The sequence below is a fragment of the Stegodyphus dumicola genome, chromosome 5 (assembly GCF_044657685.1).
Source record: "Stegodyphus dumicola isolate Sdum_Otavi_A_Nest chromosome 5, ASM4465768v1".
NCBI lineage: Eukaryota > Metazoa > Arthropoda > Arachnida > Araneae > Eresidae > Stegodyphus > Stegodyphus dumicola.
Genome location: NC_140772.1, coordinates 61,542,169 through 61,565,622, shown reverse-complemented (window position 1 = coordinate 61,565,622; position 23,454 = coordinate 61,542,169). Strand labels below are relative to the sequence as shown.

Here is a 23,454-nt window from a genome sequence, read left to right as displayed (position 1 = left end):
GCAAACATATAAAAGATTTAATTCTCGAACTAATCTACAATATCATTTAAATTCAGAAGCATAAGCAAATCAAGTGCAAAATCAATCCATGAAAATAAATTCATTAATTTAGCAAATTAAAATTAAGATAAATAATTTTTTTAAAAATGCATAAGTGAATGACAGCAGAGTAGGCAGGAGACAGACTTATCAAGGGGAGTTGCCTCCAAGCCTAACTCTCCAATCATTCAATTCGTGTTTCGTCATTCATGTAGGCAAGGGTAAAAGTCAAAACCAAAAGTAATACCAATAAAGTGGTATCCTTAGAAATTAACATTTAAGAATTAAATTTAAGAAAAGTTTTAAAAGGAAAATACTAATGAAGTCTTTTGAGAAACTAACAAGTAAAGTCAAGAATAAAATGAAACTTTTTTTAAAAAATTACATTTTTTAAAAATATTAATTCTTGATAAAAAAAAAAAACTAAAAACTACTGTATTTTAGAAACCCTTGTATACAGAAACCTCCCCGACACGAATATGCATATCAATAAAAAGAAACTAAAAAAGTACTAGACATAATCCATATAAATCAATAAGAAACAAAAAGAACTAATTCACAGTTTTTAAAAAACAAATATATATTTAAAAATATAATTTCATATTTAGAAAATACTTAAAAACTACATAAAAAATTTTAAGAAATACTTAAAGCAAGTAAATAGTAAGTTTTAATTCTAACTTACTTACTATATGAGTGTTGGGGTCTGCAAAAGTGTTGTAAAAGAGAAGTAAGTGTGTTCTTCAAATTATATAGATGGCGCTTATGTAGGTAAAGTTGAGTGTCAAGCTGCTGTCTTTGTTATAGTAAAAAATTTTTTGTAAACATTAATATTAAAAATTAAAAATCCTAAAGTTATTTAAGTAATTGAGCCAATCAATGTAAGTTTGCTTGAAGGAAAATAAAGTTAAGTGGTATTGTGAATAAAATGTAAACTGTTTGTAATGTGATATGTGTGTTCTGTGTAAAAATTGTAAAAAATGTTAAGTGAAAAATTTTTTGTGTGAAAATTGCAAAAAATTGAAGTAATTCGAAACACGAATTGAATGATTAGAGAGTTAGGCTTGGAGGCAACTTCCCCTTGATAAGTCTGTCTCCTGCTTACTCTACTGTCATTCACTTATGCATTTTTAAAAAAATTATTTAGTTTAATTTTAATTTGCTAAATTAATGAATTTTTTTTTCATGGATTGATTTTGCACTTGATTTGCTTATGCTTCTGAATTTAAATGATATTGTAGATTAGTTCGAGAATTAATCTTTTATATGTTTGCACATTTTTTTTTTAAATTATTTTAGCTTTTTTTAGGATTTAAATTTGCTTTTTTACTTTTATATGTGTTTGTTAAAAATTAAATTTTAATTTGTTTTAATTTAAATTTCATTCCTTGCAGCAATGGCGCAAAGAATTTTTAATTAAATTTGTATTTAAATTTAATTTTTTATTAAATTCAATTTATTCTTATGAAACAATATATTTATTTATTTACGCATGCGTATGTCTCAGGGCTGTGGAGTCGGAATCGGAGTCGGGCAGATTTTTGGGTAAAAGGAGTCAGAGCTGGAGTTGCTAAAAACAGGTCGACTCCGACTCCAGTTTTTGTTGGACAGTTTGAATTTGAAATGAAATTAAAATGAATTTAAAAAAATAATGACAAGCTGAGTTATTATTTTTATTTACAAATTGTATACATTAATAAATAGTTATTTTTTATTTTATTGACATATTAATAAATAAATATAAGGATGGATGTGATATTTGCCATTAGCAATTAAACTGATTTATTTAGTTACAAATCTCACTGGTAAATTTAAGTAAGCAGCAATAGCAGCAAGAACTCCTAAAATTGATGCCATTCTTAGGAAGCGAGCAGGAAAAGGAGCAATTATTGATCAAGTAATGCGATAAGGAAGTACATATTTGATGATAAAGAAGTTTTTAGAATTAAGAACTTTTTAGGAGATGTAGGTAACCCTAATGTTTCACTAACAGAAAGACTGTGGAATGATTTTGCAGAATTGGAAACTCTTCTTTCTATACCGTATATAGCCACAAAAAAGCTGCAGTCTGAAGAATTGACAGGAGGCGAGAATGGTAGAATGGGATGTTTGTTCTTTCTGAAATGGAGGGCTTATTGCAGAAGGAATCATTTCTTCAATGAAGAAAAGAGAAACTAGTTTGATAAACAATGAGATCTTGCTGGGTTCAGTATATAGAGATCCGAAACACCGAATTTTTTTGGATGACGAACAAATTAAAAAGGCACAGAAAGTCATCTATGAACTTTCATTAAGAATGAAATTATTCTCAGAATAATTAGAGAATTCGAATCAGGACCGTCAAACTACAGACATTGCAATTGAGTCTCTATCATCCTTTTCCAGTGATGAATTAGATTTTGAGAAATATTTTTTGATAATATTGAAAAGGCTACGGCAAAGCGAATTAAAATAAAGGAACAAGAGCCTTAAGATATGAAAATGAAAAAATACAAACAAGATTTCTACACGGGCTTTGAAGAAATAGAGAAATATGATTGCAAGACACCTCTTTTAGAACTTATAAAAAATCTATCCTGAAAAGTTAAAAGAAGTAGCCCTAACAGTAACAGCTCTTCCTCCTACTCAAGTTAGTGTGGAAAGACTCTTCTCAGCTCTGAAGTTTAGCAAATCGGATCTATGGCTCTCCAACAAAGAAAATCTTGCTGAAGCTATACTGTTTCTTAGAAATAACTAATGCCAGTTTTTCCATTTCAAAATAAATGCTAATTAATATAAATCATTTGCTGTGCCATCAATATTTTTCCCTGTAGCATCTATTACTTCTTTTATATTAAAAAAAATAAGCTCTAGCCCATGTGTATATGTTTACATATATATACAGTCAAAAGTCGTTAATTCGGACACCCATAATCCGGAATGATCTATAATCCGGACCTCAAAGCTACAAACTTTCTGCGCATGCGTCGCGTTGACCGCTGCGAATTTACGTGTGCGCAAAATACGTTTACGAATGCGCGTTTAATGTATAACGGACGGGATAAGCTAAGCTAAAATTATCTAATTATCTATTTCCATTAATGTTGCAGATTGCGTTGTTCCTAATCTTCGAATTGGATCCGGATTATTATTTTTTGCAGACTGTTAGAGCAATTTTATAAAAGTAAGCTTGAACTTTCGATTATGTCAAATAGAATTTCCGATATATATTTACTAATATGTAAAGGATATACAAAGCGAAAGTATCTTTATTTAGAGTCCATTAAACAAAAAGTGGAATTGCTGCAAAAAATGGATAAAAGCATATCCTTTGTTTATCTAAACTTTAACGTTTGTTTATCTGTAACGCGGCATCGGCGTGCAATGAATTGGAAGTTGATCTGTCAGCACTATCCTTATCTTAAGGACAGATGTTTTTACTTTATTTGGCTTATAATTGCTTACTCAATGTAGTATTTCATCTCGTCTTTGATATGATTTAAATCAAATGCCTCGTCATTATAATTCGCTTCCGATAGCGAAGAAAGTGACAGAGGTTATTGAAAACGAAAAAATTTCGATTGACAAATTAGTCGGTATTCTCGACACAGCAATTATAGGACTTGAACAGCGGAACTTTGTAACTGAACAAGAAATTATGTCCGTTTATAGAATTAAAGAGAATGTATTATAACATAAAAAACGAAGCAACTTAAACAACTTACATTGAAAGAAATGTTTAATAAAGTAAACAAATAAATATTAAGCTTTTTTTTGTAAATTTTGATAACCTTTAGATCATAATTGTTCTTTATTCCGTAAATTACGGTTTCATATTTTTAATTTTATAATTTATGCATGCCATTTTACCAGATTTAAACTGATGATCTATAATCCGGAATCGCCGAAGTCCCGACGAGTCCGGATTAACGACTTTTGACTGTATATGTGTGTGTGTATGTGGGAGTCGGAGTCATTAAAAATTCCAGGAGTCGGAGTCTAATTCCAGGAGTCAGAATAAGTCTGTGCAATCATACATCTTCTCAGTTTCTTTAAAGAGCTTATCATTTACATTACTATTTGTCTGCTGTGATTTTCTGAATCTTCTAAAAGCCTTTGATATGACTTCACTTAAAAAATGAAAAGACAATCTGCAGGTACCAAAGCTGGTGAATAAGAGATTGGGAATTGTAACGCTTTTCATTCTAAGAACCATTTGACATTTACTGAGAACAATTCCATAACTGTGTAATTGTTTTTGTCATGCAATAGAAATCAGTTGTTTGATCAGTTATTATTGAGCTTTTTCATGCCTAATGCAAAGGAATCCAGAAGATGCAAATGACTGTTATTCAAAAGTAGGTTTTCGGTTTCTTACCTACTGTGTTTCATGGGCGGTAGGCCAAAGAAATGCAGCTCTCAGTTGGGAGATATGCTCACTCCTGACTGCAATGTAGGGGTGCACTATGTTTTCATATTTAGTGCAGAGTTACTGATGAGTTCTTCAGGTATCAGTCCTCTTGTGGTGCTAATTATAGTTGTGGAATTGTTATTGGTGGCATATTGCCAGAGATTTTCCAAGAGCATTCCACACATGCCCGGTTCAATTTAGGTACAGGGTCTGTTCAATCCAATTTATGTGATAAGTAACTTCACTCTCCAACAACTTAGTGACAGCTTTTGTTAAATAAGATGCAGCAATGCCACATATATAGAACTACTTGGAGTTTGTAGCATTTTGGAAAAGATGTATATGAGAAAGAAGAACCCTAGTATAATAGTGGCAATTAGTAATTAAAGCTTCTTGGAGGATATGAAATTCCATATGTCTACCAGCAATATGCTTCTCCAAGCAAGAACCCTACATTAGTGCCTTTTGACAACACTTGTAATTGCATTAGTAATAACTTTGGTGTTTATGTGTCCAAAATAACTAGTGAGGTTAAACTTGTTTTCATCTGTAAGCAGTGTTCAATCTTTCTGCTGGATTTCTTAATCTGTATATTCTTGCCATTACTGAAAATGTCTTGTTGATAGATTAGCATCAGTGATACACATTATAATATAAACAATTGCTATGCCTCTAGTCTCTTGGCCATTGTGAAACAAGGTACTGGACATTAAGAAACTTTTTTTTAACAACTTTTTTTTTTCAAAGAATTTTTTTTAACAACATACACTGCATGCAGAATTGGCACTAAGCATTTTGCCATCAGGTATAATCTCTGGGAGGCCTAAATTCTGTTTGCCTAACCTCCCTAAATTCTAAAAATTTTGCTGCCACTAAATTCTGCTACTCAATGTATCCCCTGAATTTAAAAAATTTTACCATCTTTAAATTTTGCCATTCAGTGCTTCACTAAATTCTAAAAATTTTGCACCTAATGCAGCCTTGACTGCATAATCTTGCAATTTTACCTGCTATTTGCTTTTAATCTCTCTCATTTGGAATAATCTCATCTAATTTGGAATAACATTTGGTTAAGAATTGGCAGGTCCAGTGTTCAAATCATGCTGGCAGCATTGTTGTTCCATATCATTCTATAATGGTGCCAAACTGAAATCTGGTAGAACTCATCACCACCAGCATTTGGCATTTGGGTCCATGCTTCCCCAGTTGAATTTTTAGTGGGGGAGAATATATTGTTTTATCGCCCTCCTTACCAGGTGCCTTCATGGAATAATTAGAAACTTGTCTGAATAGCAGTTGTGAAATCTAGATTCCTAATCCCATTAAGGGCAATGCACATGTTTCATGTTTCTGACATCAATAAACCTAATGACTCTACATTATTTGTGGAACCATTTATTAGGCATATCAACAGCAAGTTGACATTGTTCAAACCAGTGAACACTGTGTGACAGTTTCCACTGAGATCCTGAGCATGCAATGCATTGTTCTTCTGCTTTACATCCTACTCGCACATCCACAGTAATCCACAGTATGTCATGCTATATATATATGCACATGTTTTATTACGAGTAACCCCAAACTAGCCTCTAACTACTAATTCAGAAGTCAAACAACTAAAATCAGCGTTATATTTTCAAAACTTTCACAGGACTAGTTTCGATGGTTTTACCGAACCACCATCCTCAGCTGCAAAACCGCAAAATGCGGTCATTTTGCGGAGTTATGAGGTATTTTTTTAATAATAAACTACTGTGCAAAGAACTTTTTTTTTCTTTCAAACCACTTAAAAAGATGGAGACGTTTTTAACAGTAAATAATTTCTTTGTTACAAATAACATTTTATGGGGAAACTATGTACCCAGTAGTAAAGCAGCAGTTTAACTGGAAGAAAAAAAAAGATTCAATGCAAAGGTTGTTATCCATCAGTGAGACATTGCAGAAAAGAAACTAGAGCCAGAAATACATCATGTGCTGCAGGATGTTATCAGTGTAGTTAATTTTATGAAAACAATACCCTTGAATAATAAAATATTTTTTATAATATGCAACAAAATCAGCAGTAGCTATTAAAATCTCATGTACCACACAGAAATTCAAGAGAATCATGATGTGGAGGAAGAATTTAGAAAAGGAATCATGTCTTACATTTACACATTTAAAAAATTTGGAAACAGAATTTTGTAACTAATTTACAGATCTTTCTAGTATTAAAATAGAGATTTGATGGATCATGAATTTATTTGCTGAAAATGTAAAAATAGATAAGCTTTTAATTGCAACTCAAGAACAATTACTTGACATGAGAGAAATAACATTACAACCCAAATTTAAATAAAACTCTTCAATAATCGATGGCTGGAACTAAAAACTGAAAATAAATTATAATTTAGTAATAATAAATAGATAATAGAAAAATAATTTAGTAAGATTTTTTACTAGTAATTTAGTAGAAAATAATTTAGTAAGCACAGCTATGAATGTAATATTACAGTTTGGTTTTTAAAGTTTGAAGATCACTGCTGTAGAGAACAAATATGTACATTAAATTGCTTCTTCTTTTTAAATATTGTTTAATTTATAACATTTTTTACTAATTTAATAGTATTGTTAAATACATTTATTTTTTACATAAATATGCACTAGTAGATTTATTTAAATGTTTTTATTTTTTAGCAGGATACCATTTTTTCAATTCTTACTACGGAAATAAATTATTTAGTCAGAAAATTGCTGGGAACTGAACAGAACTCTGAATATATTCTTCAGTGAGTAATAACTGGCATGAAGTTTTATAGCATTTAAACAAATTTATTTATTTAGAAACTGCAAGTTTTTTTGTTTTTTTAATGCCATTTTTCTGTACATTTATAAGATGAAAATGATAGCATGCTAATTATTTTGTATAAAATACAAATTGGTATTACTGCGTTATCTACCTAATGCTGACAAGAATCACCGAGTAAAAGTGCTGTGTTGTCAAAATAAGCAATTTTCTGAAAGTGTATTTATCTGTCAACCCACATAGCTTCACATGCTTAACACTAGTGATTTACAGCTAGCTTGGTGGTGGTTTTCATGTTTATGTTTTCTGTTTGCTGTAATTAGTGTATGGATTTTTCTCCCTTTGTTATGAAGTGTAATACCATAGTGGAGTTTGCCTGCTAATGAAAAAGAAAGTGTTACATTTTTTTCAGAAATATGGCTTTTTCCTTAATAGTAGAGTGTGTAGGAATGTGCATTGCATAAAGATAATTTGTACATTTCTCTCTGTCTTTTTTACTTCCTTATACAAAGTAAAAAGGAAGTATTATAATCATGAAAAATTTCAGATATCATATTTCAATGAAAATATCCATTTTGACCATTATCGAAAGCAATTTAACGATGTTTTTACGTGACATCTGTACGTAAGGATAGAAAAAAGGACTCTGTTTTCCCCAAAAAATTATAAAATTAATTTAAAATAAAATCTGAAGAGAATTTTTTCATGGCGTCTGTACATATGTATGTATGTATGCATCTCGCATAACTCAAAACGAGTAGCCTCAGAACATTGAAATTTTACATATAGGATTGCTATAACATGTAGATGTCACCTCCCATTTTAGTTGCAATCGGCCACACTAAAAATATATGTATAATATATCTACACTATTACTCGGCTCAATGAGCTCAGTTTCTTTATTCTTATATGTTCGTAAATTGTGCATTTTATGCATTAAAAATTATTGAATTATGCTGTTTTTATCTTCTGGTTAAGATTTTTATGCTTTTAGTTAACTTGCATGCAATAATCATGGAATTATCAACAATTTAAAAGTTTTTTAAGTGCAGCTAAGCCTAATTTTTGTTTAGCATAGCAGCTATATTTGTTTACATTTGAAACTTAGCAGAATAGTGCATTTGTTGCCAATCTAGAGAAATAAGTTTCACAACAACAAAGTAACAGCTTTTATTATTGCGAATTAAATTATGCTTAATTCATCCTGGAATTATCATTTAAGTTATTAGCTTGTTTCTGCATAGAAACTAATTTTAATTGTTTTAACTGTACTTGGTGTTTTATGTTTTTCTATATCTTTCATAACTGAGGACTGAATTAATTAGTAGTGCAAATGCATTAGGTAAGTGGTGCTGAATCATATGTGAAAAAATTGTTCCTTTTTATTTGTTTAATTTCTTTTATTCAATGTTTTAGATTTATTATAGTATTTGACGAAAAATTGTGGTAATTCTTCAGATGATATGATTTTTGTGCACTCTGAGTTATAAAATGAATGGGATGACACTGTTTCAGTGAACCTAGCTCTGAAGTATCGCTATAGAAAATAATTATAGTAAACTTTAGAGTGCATTTATTCTGTTATGGTTTTATGCACTATCGACGAAGTAAATTTAATTCAAAATTCGTCAACTGTTAATTAAATATGTTTAAAAGAAATGGAGGAAAATTGCCTATAATTTAATACTCTGTACAAGGAAGTCATGGTGTACACACCAGATTTTTTAAAGTTAAAATACACTATTGTTTGTGAAAAATGCAACACCATGAAGGAATTGTCGGAAATGAACGAACTTTATTACCCGTATTACTGAGAGTGGTACAAATAAATGATCAAATTTACAACACACAGACAAAAAAAATCTGCACATCAGAAAACAGTACTTTGTGTTTCCTTCACACTGAGTGATGAGAGCCTGTACATATCATGTCAATGAATCTTGTAAGTTCTGAATGTAATCCTTGGGAATGGCATTCCGTATGGCTTCGACTTGATGCTAAAGTTCAGTCTTAGTGTGTACCCCTCCAGCTGTATGAGCGATTTCCCGACCGATGAAATCCTAGACATGCTCAGTGGGTGACATATCTGGGAATAAGTAGGCCATGGAAGAAGCAAAACCTGTTGTGCCCTAAAGAGAGCTTGTGCTGTATGAGAAACATGTGCAGCCTGTTGAAATAAGGCACCTGGAATGGAATCACCTCTGGCTCCACAACTTATGTAGTGATGACTGTTGAGGTTGGCTGCAATCTGCATTAGATGGAATCAACAGTTATATCTAATAGACCCTCACATCATGATGCTGGATAGGACATTGTGGAAGCAGACATTCCCGTGACGCATACTCTTACATCATTGTGCTCCAGACTGTAATAAGAATCATCGAAGAAAACAACTTGTTGCCACAGGGCATACCATGTACTCTGTTGCCAAGCCCATTGAAGTCTGAAGTGTCTGTGATTCAGCAACAGGGGACTCCTGCTAGAGGAATCCTTGCATGCAATTCATGCTGCAACAGACAGTCACAAACTGTGGAGCTAGGCAACACAACACCTGTAGCTGTGCTCCAATGTTGTGCTAACACGGAGGTCATTGTACAATCCATCACAGCCATGCAGATGAGGTGTCTTATGTCCCATGCCATTGTGCTTTTTCGTGCCTCACTTCCAGGATTTTGTGCTGTTTGGTTCTCCTCTGTCTATTTCTTCTAAACATGCATCACTCTTGTGACACTATGCTTCTTACGAGCTGCAGTTGCTTGATACAAAAGTTCACCCTTTTGCATCCCGACGATGCAGCCTAGTTTGAACTTTGTTAGCAGTTAGTATGGCACCCTCCACTGTTGTCGGGGCATATTGACCACTAACTATGTTACCACATGCAGAGGATGATAAACACATTTCAATGCAATTTTACAGTTCTTTATATACATGGAATAAGCAGCTGCTTGTCATTCCATGCATGTGCAATCATTTTGTAATTCTAATCATTTGCATAATGTTACGTTTTTCTTTACACTAAGGGATAGTGGATTTGGAGTTAATAACGATGACACTCGATGAAATATTGAAACACAGTTAATTAGCCAGTATTACTCAGGACAACTCCAAAATCACATTTTCAGTCGTCGAAGAACTACTATAAACATGCTGAAATGATCAGGAGCACAGCCTTCAGGCTATCATGGTAAAGACAACTTCACGGCAAAGCACTAGAGTACAGCTCCCGACTCAGTTCAGCCATTCTTGGAGCTCTACTTACTCTCGAGACTCTACATGTTAAAACTCGCACTCAACGATACACTAGAGTGCAGCTCCCAAACTCAGTTCAGTCATTCTCAAAGCTCAACGCTATCTAAGATGAAAATTCGACGATGCACTAACTCGCAATACACTAAACGACTCTCTTGAAGCACTTGACTGGACTATGAGACACTTGCTCACTGACTCAACTAGGCACTTGTAACTGATTCGCTAGATGAGACGCTGACTTATTCTCCATGTACCAGCAGGGTTTATATAGCTTTTGGCTTGTGTTTGAGAATAATCTGTGCTAAACCAGTAAAAATTCATTCCATAAGGTTCTCTTTCCGTCTATGCCATATCGCGAATTTTGTCCTCAAGTTGGCGGTTTCACACCAAATATAGCAACCCTGCCTTCCCTTGCCATTTTCTGTAACCCTAAACCTGCTTTGGGGGGAAGCTATCCTACTGCGGCTGGACATTTTGTAACAATAGCTTAGCTCGCTTTACATTTGCTAGAAATTTTGTTCAGTTTACATATTCCTTCATGGTGTTACAGTTTTCACAACCATTAGTGTATGTTGATGAAAAGCATTGCTAAGATATGCAGAAAATTTTACAATTCTCTGATATTTATTTAAGTTAAAGCAGATCACTGTGCATATGAACAGAAAACCAGGAATTAAGGAAGTTAAGTGTTTTATTATGGATGTTTGTTTTAATTTTAATTTAGTTAAATTTATATCTGCTTTATGTAATTTTCATGCTACCATTCTCTAAAATGGCTACTGATTTTCATGTGTTAGGTTGGCAAAAAATTAGTCACCAATATTTGGCGTGTGAGAGGTTTGGGTGGATAATGCAAACGTACTCACAAATTTTTACTATTTTATCTTTCATTTTTGCTTTGCATAAATTTAACGTAAAAGATCAAAAGAGGAATTTTTATAAGAAATTAGAAAAACTTATACAATTGACTGTTTGTTTATAACGAGATTGTTAATTATGTTTTGGTTATTTAGCATGCATCTTAACTCGCGTTTTTATGGCATTTGTAAAAGTGAAATTGTAATTGATACTAACATGATTTCAATACTTGGTATGATTTATTTATAATTTTTTTCCTTCTAAACTATGAGATTCATTACTCATATTTAATACAAGAAATTATTTAGTGTTGTCATGTTTTTTAAACTCCTGAATACTTTGGTGACTTCTGAAAGGCAGTTCACTTTTGTGTTACTAATTGCTAGTGCAGATTCATTTGGAATAAAATATATATATATATGAAAGGAATATATTTATGCACTAATATTTAAATTAAAAGAATAAACTTGATTTTTCCAAAAAGTATTGGACCACAATTATAAAGTATGTGATTAAATAATAATAACTAGTGTTGGTGTTGAATGCCTAATCATCATCATTCTTGAGATAGCTCTGTGTCAGTGTAAGTGTAAAAAGTGATTCTTTTTTATTCTTAGTCTATTCATATATATCGGCAAAAATCAAAGCATTTGTTGTAAATTTTGTAAAATTTCAAAAGTGTTATAGTAGAAAGAGGGTAGATGTGGTGAATCATTGGGATATTGAAAGTTGGATATTGCCACGTTCAGGTTGCAAAAGAACTCTTGTATTAATTTGAGAAGAGCTATTTGCTCATTAACTGGTTTAAGAATTAATTCGCTTTACTGAATTAATAAATAAAAGAGCAAAAGCTCTTTTTGAGTTCACCCCTTGAGTTTTTGTTTGAAAGCATGCCATTAAAGTTTGATTCTCATTTTGGGGAAGAATGATAATTTAGCCTACCATGTTAAAAGTGAGTTTAATTTTTATTATTTCCAAACTTTTTAATTTTTTATTATTCTAGAGTTTTAGTGTTGTTTCTACATGAAAAGGAGGTTTCAAGAAATCTCAAAACTGCAGTTTAGAGAAATTCATCCCGGGATTTAGTGGCTCAGCGAAGTCAATACACCTGATCCCTCTGATCATTTGATCCTTTCCACTTTTCACTCCTCACACACTGTTCTTGGGTCACTCCCTAGTCTCAAATTTATTCATCAAGGTTATTGTTAGTAATCAGTGAGTCACACAAAGAACTGATTCAGTTCTATGAGCAAACTGTTTTCATCTGATTCCATAAAAGAGTGATTTTGCCCACCTGTAGTATCTGTGCCCTGTATTGTCTACAGCTTTTGGAGATCAGATCTGTATCCAGAACCTCAAAGACAATTTATATATAGCACTCAAAGACAATTTATATATGTTGCAAATAACTTTTAATTTGTGATTATACAGTCAAAAGTCGTTAATTCGGACACCCATAATCCGGACCTCAAAGCTAAAATCTTTCTGCGCATGCGCCACGTTGACGCATACGCATAGGCGTTTTATGCGTGCGCGCAAGACATTTACGACTGCGCATGTGTGTCTGCGCAAGTGCAGAATATGTTTTCGCGTGCGCATTTAATGTGTGACGGATACTATAAGCTAAAATTATCTAATTATCTATTTCAGTTAATGTTGATGATTGCGTTGTTCCTTAATCTTTGAATTGGATCCAGCTTATTATTTTTTGCAGACTGTAAGAACAATTTTATAGAAGTAAGCTTGAACTTTTGATTATGTCAAATAGAATTTCCGATGCTGGAGCTCCCAAAGGATCTAAAAAACGAAAGTATGTTTCGATGTCCATTAAACAAAAAACGAATTGCTACAAAAAATGGATAAAGGCATATCCTTTGTTTATCTAACCGTTCCGAAATCTGTTTATCAATTTCACGCTGCTCTGCGCGGGGGGGGGGGACGTCGCGGCGCACAATGAACTGGAAGTTGATCTGTCAGCACTATCTTATCTTCAGGGCAGATGTTTTTATTTTATTCGGCTTATAATTCCTTACTAAATGTAGTATTTAATCTCAGTGTACTCCGTCTTTAATATGATTTAAATTAAATTCCTCATCATTATAAATATCACGAATACAAATCAAATAGTTTTCTGGTTGCAATTTTCTAATTTCGGCTATACGTAAGGTATGCTTTACGCATGCGCGTGTTGAAAGAAATGTTTAATAAAGTAAACAAATAAATATTAAGCTTCTTTTTTTTTTTGTAAATTTTGATACCCTTTAGATCATAATTGCTCATTATTTTATAAATTACGGTTTCATATTTTTAATTTTATAATTTCTGCATGCCATCTTACCAGATTTAAACTGATTATCTATAATCCGGAAAAATCGATAATTCGGAATCACTGAAGTCCCGACGAGTCCGGATTAAAGACTTTTGACTGTATTTCCCATTTGTATTTTGCAACATGTGTGGCAACACAATTTTTATTTCTTGTTTTTGGCAACGTTTCCAGTTGTCACTTTTTTTTTACTTTACCATGCTTACCATGTAACATTTACTGTGCCTAGAATGATTTTGTATTTCAATATATGTTAATCCAAATGAATCTCTGCTTATTTATTTGTCTCCATTCCTAACGCTAGACTTCATCAATATATAGCACTTTCAGCCAAGTACTAGAGGAGTATTGAGATGCATAACTTTCTTATCATTCTTTGCAGCCATTGAAACCTTAGTTTCAAGTGGTGCTCTTTTCTTAAACTTTTGTGAAAAAAGACTTTTTGACAAAACAAACCTATTGTTTGTATTCCATTCACTCTCACAAAAGATATCACATTTGGCTAGGAGCAGAGAATATCAGTTCTGTACCCAACTTCAGGAGACTCAAGTTCTCTTCAATGATGAGTGTACACTCAGCCTAGATACTGATTCTTTGCATATCTTGATTTGGACAGAACCTAGAACCATTTATTGCGGGTATGAGAAATATAAATCACTGTTTTTCAAACTTACTTGCAGTAAAACAAATTACTGTAATAATATAAAGTAGTCGCTAGTTATCATCATTATAATCTCAATAGATTCTTCCTTGAATCTTTATCTTCTATTCATAACTACAGTGTTATTATCATAAAATATCTTTCAGCATCATACTCAACCTAGATACTGATTCTTGACATATCTTGATCTGGAGAGAACCTCAGACTATTTATTTGGAAGGGGAGGTGGATGAGAAATGCAGATCATTGTTTTTCAAACCTACTTGCAGTCAAATAATAATAATATGAAAAAAAAATAGTTGAAAGCTATCATCATTGTAAATCTTAGTATTTTTTCCCACGAGTCTATCTTCTCTCCATAATTACAGTGCTGTAATAATAAAATATCTTTCAGGATTTTGCAAGTTCTTGTGACAGACTGTTGCTCCATTAAGAATCTGCATGATATCAACGAGAGTGCCTTGAATGATCACTGTAAATTACATATGAAAATGATTGTATCCATCAATACGCTTGTCTTTTGAAGTGTCTTTAAAATACAGTAAATTAAAGAAGTTTTCTACTAATGAAACTGACTTCATGACTTCAAAGCTGATCTAGTACTTGCTTATGGAAATGAGTTAAATAATCTCTTAATATTCTTATAGGATTCATTTTTTACACTTGATAGTATTTATAGGATCAGTTTATTTAAAGTCTCCTCTATTACTGTTATTAATATTTTACGTTCGTAATCAGCTTCACCTTTCTCATTTATTAGAATACATTTTGCAAGGGTGATTGTGATCTACAAACAGTAAACCCTTGTTGGACTTGGGAAATACAATATTGCATATATGCAATAGCTTAGTTGTACCCATTTCATTGGTCTAGCAGGAGAATTTCAGTTATATGCAGAATGCTACAAAGTGTTAGCAGTGCTATGATAGCAACATAATCTTTACCAAGTTTCAGGCACACAACAAAATTTACTCTCGCAAAGAGAAACCTTTGGGCATGTGACACCACTGACTCATAAGTCTGCTCAAAAGAATCTATTCCTTTTGTGTCTTCACATAACCTTTGGCCGACTGGTTAACGCCACTGAAAATTTGTCCCATGCGGATGGACTAGCTGCACAATTAATTTTCATAGCTTTCACCATGAGTAATGTAAGCCAGTTTCCTTGGCACGAAGGCATTTTTTTTATTAGGCAGATAGTCTTCATGCCCTTGCTATATTCAAATAACCTAATCTAAACTTTTGTGTGTGAAGTTTGCCAGCTTCTGTAAGTGACATAGAACTTGATTGTTCAAAACAGCATAATCTTTTTTTGTCTACTGACCTTGCTGTTTGCAAGAGAAGTTTTATGCATGCATAAAACTCTGTGTGGCGCTGCCCGCTAGCTGAGTGACCAAGACCGAGTTGCTATCATTTCACTCACATTATCAGATCTATAATCACATATTTATAAGTGTTTATACTCTTCTCCTTTTGTATTTATTGTATTTTTATAAGACGCTCAATATAGCAGAGATTGGTTAATGATGCATGAGAATAAATAACGAACAACATACCTGTTATCACCATACCATTTTTCTTAAGGAGTCATACCTGCAACTGAAATAGTTGGAGATATATTTTTATATATTTATATAATGTGATATAATATTATATAATATTATATATTTATATAATGTGAGCATCCACCAACATTGATTGTGCGCACTCAACAAGAGTTCTGTTAGGAAGTTTAGCTACACCCATTTGTTCTGGTTTAAATGAAATGGATTTTTGATGCTGGATTCCATTTGATGTTAAATAGTTATCCATCTCATTATTTACATACTCAGTACCATTATCATAATGTTAGACTTTGAACTGATTTGCCAGTTTGCGTTTCAACAAATGCTTGAAATACTTTAAATTTTTTAAAGACTTATACATAATTTAACAATTTTCCATTAAATGTAAAACCTTCAGCTATATTTTTTAATTTGATCATTCTATCTTTTAATCTGATCATAATCTTCACTTAAATGACCCACTCTTTCATGTAATAATTCATTTGAAATATTTTGAGTAATAATTAAAGCCCATTTATTACATAAATCAAGAGAATAAAAATTGTCTACCATACCTGTTTCATTAGCAACTAATGTTTACCATCATACACAAAAACATTTCAAATACATTATTTGCCTAGCTACTGTTACCTAACTTACAACTAACCATTCCAAATATTTTATGTAAATACTTAATGGACAGTTAATTGGCTGTTAACTCGGGAACGTGTAAAGCATTACTAAAAGTTACAGACTCTCTTCTTTTTTTTCTAGATAAGAGGAAAGTTATTTTACCCTTACTCTCTACTTCTATAATTGAACTTCCTTTTTTTATTTGATGAATACTAGCATCCTTATAATCATATAATAATTTTTTATGTAGAGTCGTGATAAGAAGCACAAGAATCCATATACCAAATATTGGAATCTGGATTCGAATTAGCTATATGAGTTTCTGCTACATAAGGTTTTTGCCTTTTGTTTTGTTTTAATCTAACATTAAACTTTTTATTAAGCTTGTTTTCATTATATCTACCCTTGTTGAGAGGTGACTTCTGACAATCAGAGCTTTTGTGGCCAAACAAATTGCATTTAAAACATTTTCCTTTAAACATTTTCCATTGTTGTTTGACTTCTAAATTAATACATGTTTGGCATGTTATTGTATCTTAATCCAATAATATTTCTTAGCAAAAAATTTGCATGTACTGAACAGAAGTACAGTACAATCAAAAGGGAGTATGCTTCCATTATTTTTGCAGTACAAAAGTTAAAATTCTACCTAGATTGACTTCCTAAGTTCATCATTCAGACTGATCATAATTTTGTAATTGAGACTGGCCCAAATAAAGAAAGCAGATGGCACTTTATGAGAAATATTGAAAAACTTACTACAAAACGTTTAATGAGTTGTATCAGATGCTGGCATAAGCAATCACCAGCTATTTGAAAAATAATTATATCATGTACATACATATAAGCAGTACTTGAAATCTTTTGTTAACTTTTTTTTTCATTTTCTTCTTTTAATTACAAAAATATTTGATTTGTATAAATTATACATATTTTCTTAATCTGAACTATACTTATCGCATTTTTTCCATAGAAAATTAACTTTGTTTAATGCAATTTTGCAATATGCACAATGTGTTAATGATGTAACCCCCACGTTCAGCAAGGATTAACTGTAGAATTAGAATTCCAAGTATTTGTTTGTATATGTAATTTCTCTGTACACATTTGAAATTGAATGCACCATATATATATATGTGTGTGTGTGTGTGTATGTATATTGTATGCACCATCATATAGACTGGTAATCTTCATGAAAGTAATCTTAAAGATTCAGTCAGCCTCTGATTAATTTTTGTTTATGCAGAGGCTGCAAGAATTATTAGGAATTTTGGAAAGGTCATTGCATTAAAAAAGAGTTTAAACGTATTTTGAAAGAGGTATGTATAGAATACTCTGACTAAATGGGGGGGGAAATGCTATTTCTGGCAAACTCCATCTTCATCAAATTTAATAGCATTAACCCTGTTCTGTATTATGAAGCTACTTTCATTGCTCTGAAGAAATTGTTAGAAGATACTTCGCCAAATGTCATTTCAGAATATGAAAACATTTCTATTAGACCAAGAAGTCAGAAACTATCAAATAGATAATCATTTATGTTATACAGTGGAAAAAAATTGATAATGAAAATATCTGGACTGAAGTTTTTAGTCCCCCCCCCCCACCAAAACAAAGAAAAGATGGGAAACAGAAATATCTATTGTGAACAAAACTGATGAAATTTACTTTAGTTTGCTTCCGTGGGTCCACTATTGAAAGAAAATTTAATTATATTGTGATGTTGCGTGGCCACAACTTGCCCGCAACCGTAGTAGTGACTGCTATGAACTGGAATTACACAAACTTAAGAAGTGTTTAACTCCCTTTTATTCTACTTAGAAGTTACAGATGCGTTCACTTGACGCTCACAAACTATGCCGACCCGGCAGTTAAATAAAAAAAAAGAAAGTACAACTAAAAATGAATAAATAACAAGTCACTACCTACAAGGCTCTATAAACGTGACTAACTTAACCGCGTTCTAAGATACAGCTGAGATTTCAGCAAACTTTCTTAATAAGAAGTTGAAAGATTCAACTAACTGCCGAAGTAGGCTCACAGGCCGAAACGAGCGGTTCTTAAATTTCTACCTAGCAACCTTCACGTTCGTGAATCAAGAAAGCACACCTACAAACTTGTTTCCCTTCTATTTAACTAAAATTACTTCTGCTAAAAATTAGAATACTTTGCACGTTCTACTAAAATTTACATACTCTGGCATTGGCAATTCCAGGGGAAAGTAAGGCTTGACAGGAAAGATAGCTTAAACTTAAAATAAATGTTAGTTAAAATAAATATAAACCCTACATTTGCCGCTGCCAGAATTTGGTAAACTTGGAAGCAGGTCCTAGAAACGACCTGTTGAAAAGTTTCCATATTCTGAACTAAAATTCAAGAGCCTCGTTTACATAAAACAAACTGTTTTTTAAAAAATTAGAATAAATTTCTGTATATTCATCATTTTACCCTTCTTACCGGAACCTTTCCTGGACTTCAGCAATCAATCTGTTCTCTTCCTTCCAGCATCTGGAAGGAATAAGTATTAGTATCTTCTAAATACATTATAATTTACACTTTCTTAACACTGGATAAAGTTTTTGTTTTTGATCATTTTATTTTCCTTAATTAACTGCTTAATTCACATTCATTCAAGTATTCAAACATGAATTTAACTTTACCCTGGTTCTCCACCATGTGTGGTGTCAAACGGGAATATTCGTGTTTTAGTATTACAACACTTCCCGTAACCACAATGATTTGTTAGAATTCAAAGACCAAATAGACACACCTTAATCGACATACTGGAGCTCGATGAGCTATGTTTAACATTCTTACTAATTCAAGTGTAGGTGGAGAACCCTACAAAACACATTCATTCTAATTTCCCCCTCATTCATCTTTCGACATGCAGGCTTTCGCTGTCAAGCATGATTTTATCTACAGTTTAATACTTAAATTTGAATTCCTTTCTTTTGAGTATTTACTTTTAGCATCTAAAATTTTATGCTTCTAGACTAAATTCTACTTTAATGCATATGATTTTTACACTTTACCATAAAATAATAAAAAATAAAGTTACAACAGGAACTGCTTGTTCTTAGATTTTATACTTAAAGAAAATAATACTTTTTGCCTTAGCGAAATAAAGTAAAACAAAACTAAGTCTCAACCGAGACAAATTGACTTCCGTCAAAACATAGAACTTCGTATTTACGCATAACATTTCGGAACAAAAGAAAAAAAAAATTATAGAAGATTTTAACTTATCTTTGAGTTTTCGATGATTGGAACTCCGACATCCTCTTCCGGCAGAACTGCTCCCACGTTATGGAGGTCATAGAAGTCAGTAGTCTCCTTTGTGTTCTTCGAGTTTTGTCCATGGTGATTTTCTTTTTCGCCCACTGTACGCCGGCCTCTTGGAGTGGTAGTCGTCGGGTTCCTGTCTTTTCCGTTTTGCCCCTGGATGGCTGGTCTTGGCGGCCTCCGGTTTGGAATCGTGCTTGAATTTCTTCTCTTTTTGGTGGTCTTTTCGTTCCTCCTGCTGTCTTTTTGTTCTCGTGAACGGCGGCCTTGTTTGCTCCTGACTATCTGGCCCTGGAAGTGGTTTCCTCGACGCAGAATTTCTACTGCGGGGCATTGTAACTGGTCTTTTCCTCTTTACCAAAGATTCTTTACACGGCGGCTTTGATTTCTTGTATTTCTTAAATGCTGGAGTCTGAACATTTTCCTTTCTTCTTTTCGGGACCATAGCATGACTTGTAGAAGGGCTAGGTTCCTCTTCTGTTCTCTGCTTCTTTGGTGGTGGAGCGGGTGACGTTACTTCTGGACCTTCCACTTCTTTTGCGCTTGAGTCCTGCAAGAAACTTTTAAGTATTTCAAAATCATTTAGATTATAATATTTTTTCACCTGGTCGGGCCTTGCTTTACAGATTTCCCCTCTCTCGTTCTTAAGGTACAATACGACTCCCTTGATTTCCTGAATTACATAGGGGCCTTCAAATTTTGGAGCTAATTTTGCAGTAAAATTATCTGGGGCACTTGATAAAGAAAATTTCCGCTTTAGCACTTTATCACCTAATTCAAAATCTGCTTCACGGCGTTTTCTATCATAGTACATTTTCTGTCTATTTCTTGCCGTATCCGAACTTTTAACCGCCTGATCAATAAGTGTCGGTATATCTTTTTGTTTGAACTCTTGCTCTCTTTGTTGCACAAAGAATGATTTATCTAGTGGCGTAATTAACTTTCGTCCTAAAAATAATTCTGCTGGAGTTTTTCCCGTAATATCGTGATGTGCTGTTCTTAAAGCATAAGCTAACTCATTTATGTAGCCATCCCAGCCCTTGTGATGTGTGCTAACATAACTTCGAATTATTTTTACAATATTTTTATTAACTCTTTCTGCGATGTTTGCCTGTGGTCTATACGGAACCATTTTGATATGGCGTATGCCAAGTCCAGTGCAAATGTTTTCAAATATTTGGCTAACGAATTGTTTACCGTTATCGCTAATGACTTTTATCGGTGCACCGTATTTTAAAATGTATCTGTGTAAGAATGCACCTGCCACTGTTTTGGCTGACGCGCGTTTAAGTGGAACAATTTCTGTCCATTTTGAAAAATGATCTACAATTACTAAAAGAAAACGATTTTTATTTAACTCACTCTGGGGAAAAGGACCAAGAAGATCTATGCCTAAAATTTCATTCGGAAATGTAGCGCAAATCCTATCTAAGTACCCGGCCGGGCTGTAATTAATATCATTTATTAACTGACATTGATTGCAGGACCTAACATACGCAGTTACTATTTTGTATAATTGCGGGAAATATACCGTCTCGCGTACCCTTTTTAAAGTCTTTTCTGACCCCAAAATGACCCGCTGTTTTCGCGTCATGTAATTCCTTCAAAATGCTTAATCGAAGCAAAGCTGGGATGACTGGTTTATATTCGAAATTTTCGTTTGTTGTTTTCGTATAAAATAATAAATTATCTATTATTTCATAGTTTTCTCCTCTACTTCTTATTGAATCGATATCTGTGTGTTCAAAGCTTTCGGGGTCTTCCAAATACGCATAGATACTTCCAAATTCAGGATCAGCAATAATTGTTTCTCTAGAATCTAAAATTTTTGAAGTCAACACAGTGCATTTGAGTTCATATCCTTCACCTTCCAGTTTTATACGAGATAGTGCGTCAGCAACATTGTTTTCCTTACCAGGTTTATATTTAATTATGAGGTTATACTCTTGAAGTTTTAAAGCCCATCTTATTAACCTGGGCGTTGGGTTTTTCTCCGAGTAAAGTCTACCAACAGCCGCATGATCCGAAAAGACTATTACTGGCGCTTTGCCGAAATAAACTCGAAATTTGTGTACAGCCATTAATACGGCTAATGTTTCTCTCTCTGTAGCTGTATAATTCCTTTGCGTAGGGTTTAAAGTTTTACTAAAAAATGCCAAAGGATGGCCATTTTTCATGAGAACCGCACCTACGGCATAGTCCGACGCATCTGCTGCAATTTCCAGGTTTTCGTCCCCTTCCGGGAATTTCAAAACGGGCACTGATGAGCACTTCTTTTAACCTTTCAAATGCGGTATTTGCTTCTGATGTCCACGTGAATTTACTTTTCTTTCTTTTAATTACTAACAAGGGTTCAACAATATTAGCAAAATCTTTTATGAATGACCGATAATAAGAACATAAGCCAAGGAACGAAGAAAGTTTCTTGGCGGTGTTGGGAGGTGGGAAATTCTTGATGGCTTTTATTTTTGAATCCTGAGTTTCTATACCCTTTTGCGAAATTTTATAACCCAGATATTTAAGTTCTTTAGTTGCGAACTTGCAATTTGATGCGTTAATTGTAAGACCGGCCTCTTTTAATAATTTAAAAACCTTTTATAAGTCTTTAATATGTTGTTCCAACGTACTACTCGTTTTAATTATATCATCTAGATAGATTAAAGTCGATTTTCCTAGGACAGGCCTTAGAACAATGTCCATAGCTCTGTGGAATGTTGAAGGGGCCCCACACAACCCAAAGGGCATGCGTAAAAATGCATAAGTGCCCGATTTTGTGATAAACGCGGTTTTATGTATGTCTTCTTGTCTCATAGCTATTTGATAGTAGCCAGACGTTAAGTCCAACGTAGTCATGTATCTCGTAGACTTAATCTTTCTAATAATTTCCTCTATAACCGGCAAAGGGTAAACTTGGAAATTAGTAACACTATTAAGTTTTCTGTAATCGATAGCAAACCTCCAAGCCCTTTTATCTGAAGGAAGAAACTCATTCTTTTTCCTACATAGTACGACTGGACTCGCGTACTCACTATTTATGGGCGTTATTATCTGGTTCTTTAACATTTCCTGAATGTGTTCTTCGATAATTTGCTCTTTTTGTTTATCATACCGGTAAGGTTTAGTCCTACAGGGTTTGTCGGCAGTTAACTGTATCTCATGCGTAACAATTTGACAGTTACCAGGCCATTCTGAAAACAAGTTCGAAAAAGTACTCACCACTTGCTGGATGGCTTGGCTTTCATTGTCATTCAAATGGCTACGGTCGACTTGCGGTTGTTCCACTGGCTCCACCACCCTCCGATCCATCTCCAGCACAATAGAACTTTCCTGAAAATTCAGTTTGGCCTTCGCGGCTTTTAAAAACTCCATACCTAAAATAAGTGGACTTTGCAAGTTTTTTACTACAAAAATTAATACTTTAATGCTTTAAATTTTGAACTTGTATTTTTAAACATAATTTTCCAATACATTGACAAGTTTGTCCTTGCGCTGCTATGATTTCTTTGTTTTTATTTTTAAATAATTGTAACCTATTAAAATTCTTCTTAAAAAAAGTATCACTCATAAAATTACCTTCTGCCTCTGTATCGATGAGGGCTTCTACTGGTACATCGCTAACCAAGACTTGTATAATCGGTAACTGTGAGTTCTTTACGACGACCATATTTAGGTATCTTCTTGAGG

General features: G+C 33.1%; 1 protein-coding gene across 6 annotated transcripts in view; it reads left to right on the top strand.

The window, feature by feature from the left end:
• Positions 1-23,454, top strand: part of LOC118185255 (uncharacterized) — a 472,173-nt gene that overhangs the window by 409,739 nt on the left and 38,980 nt on the right. For 5 of the 6 annotated variants that reach the window (XM_085816708.1, XM_085816705.1, XM_085816707.1 and 2 more), the window contains one exon: positions 7,106-7,197. In XM_085816708.1, coding sequence (XP_085672834.1) covers positions 7,106-7,197 — 92 coding nt within the window. The remainder of the gene's footprint in view (positions 1-7,105; positions 7,198-23,454) is intronic. The other variant, XM_085816706.1, reaches the window with a different exon arrangement.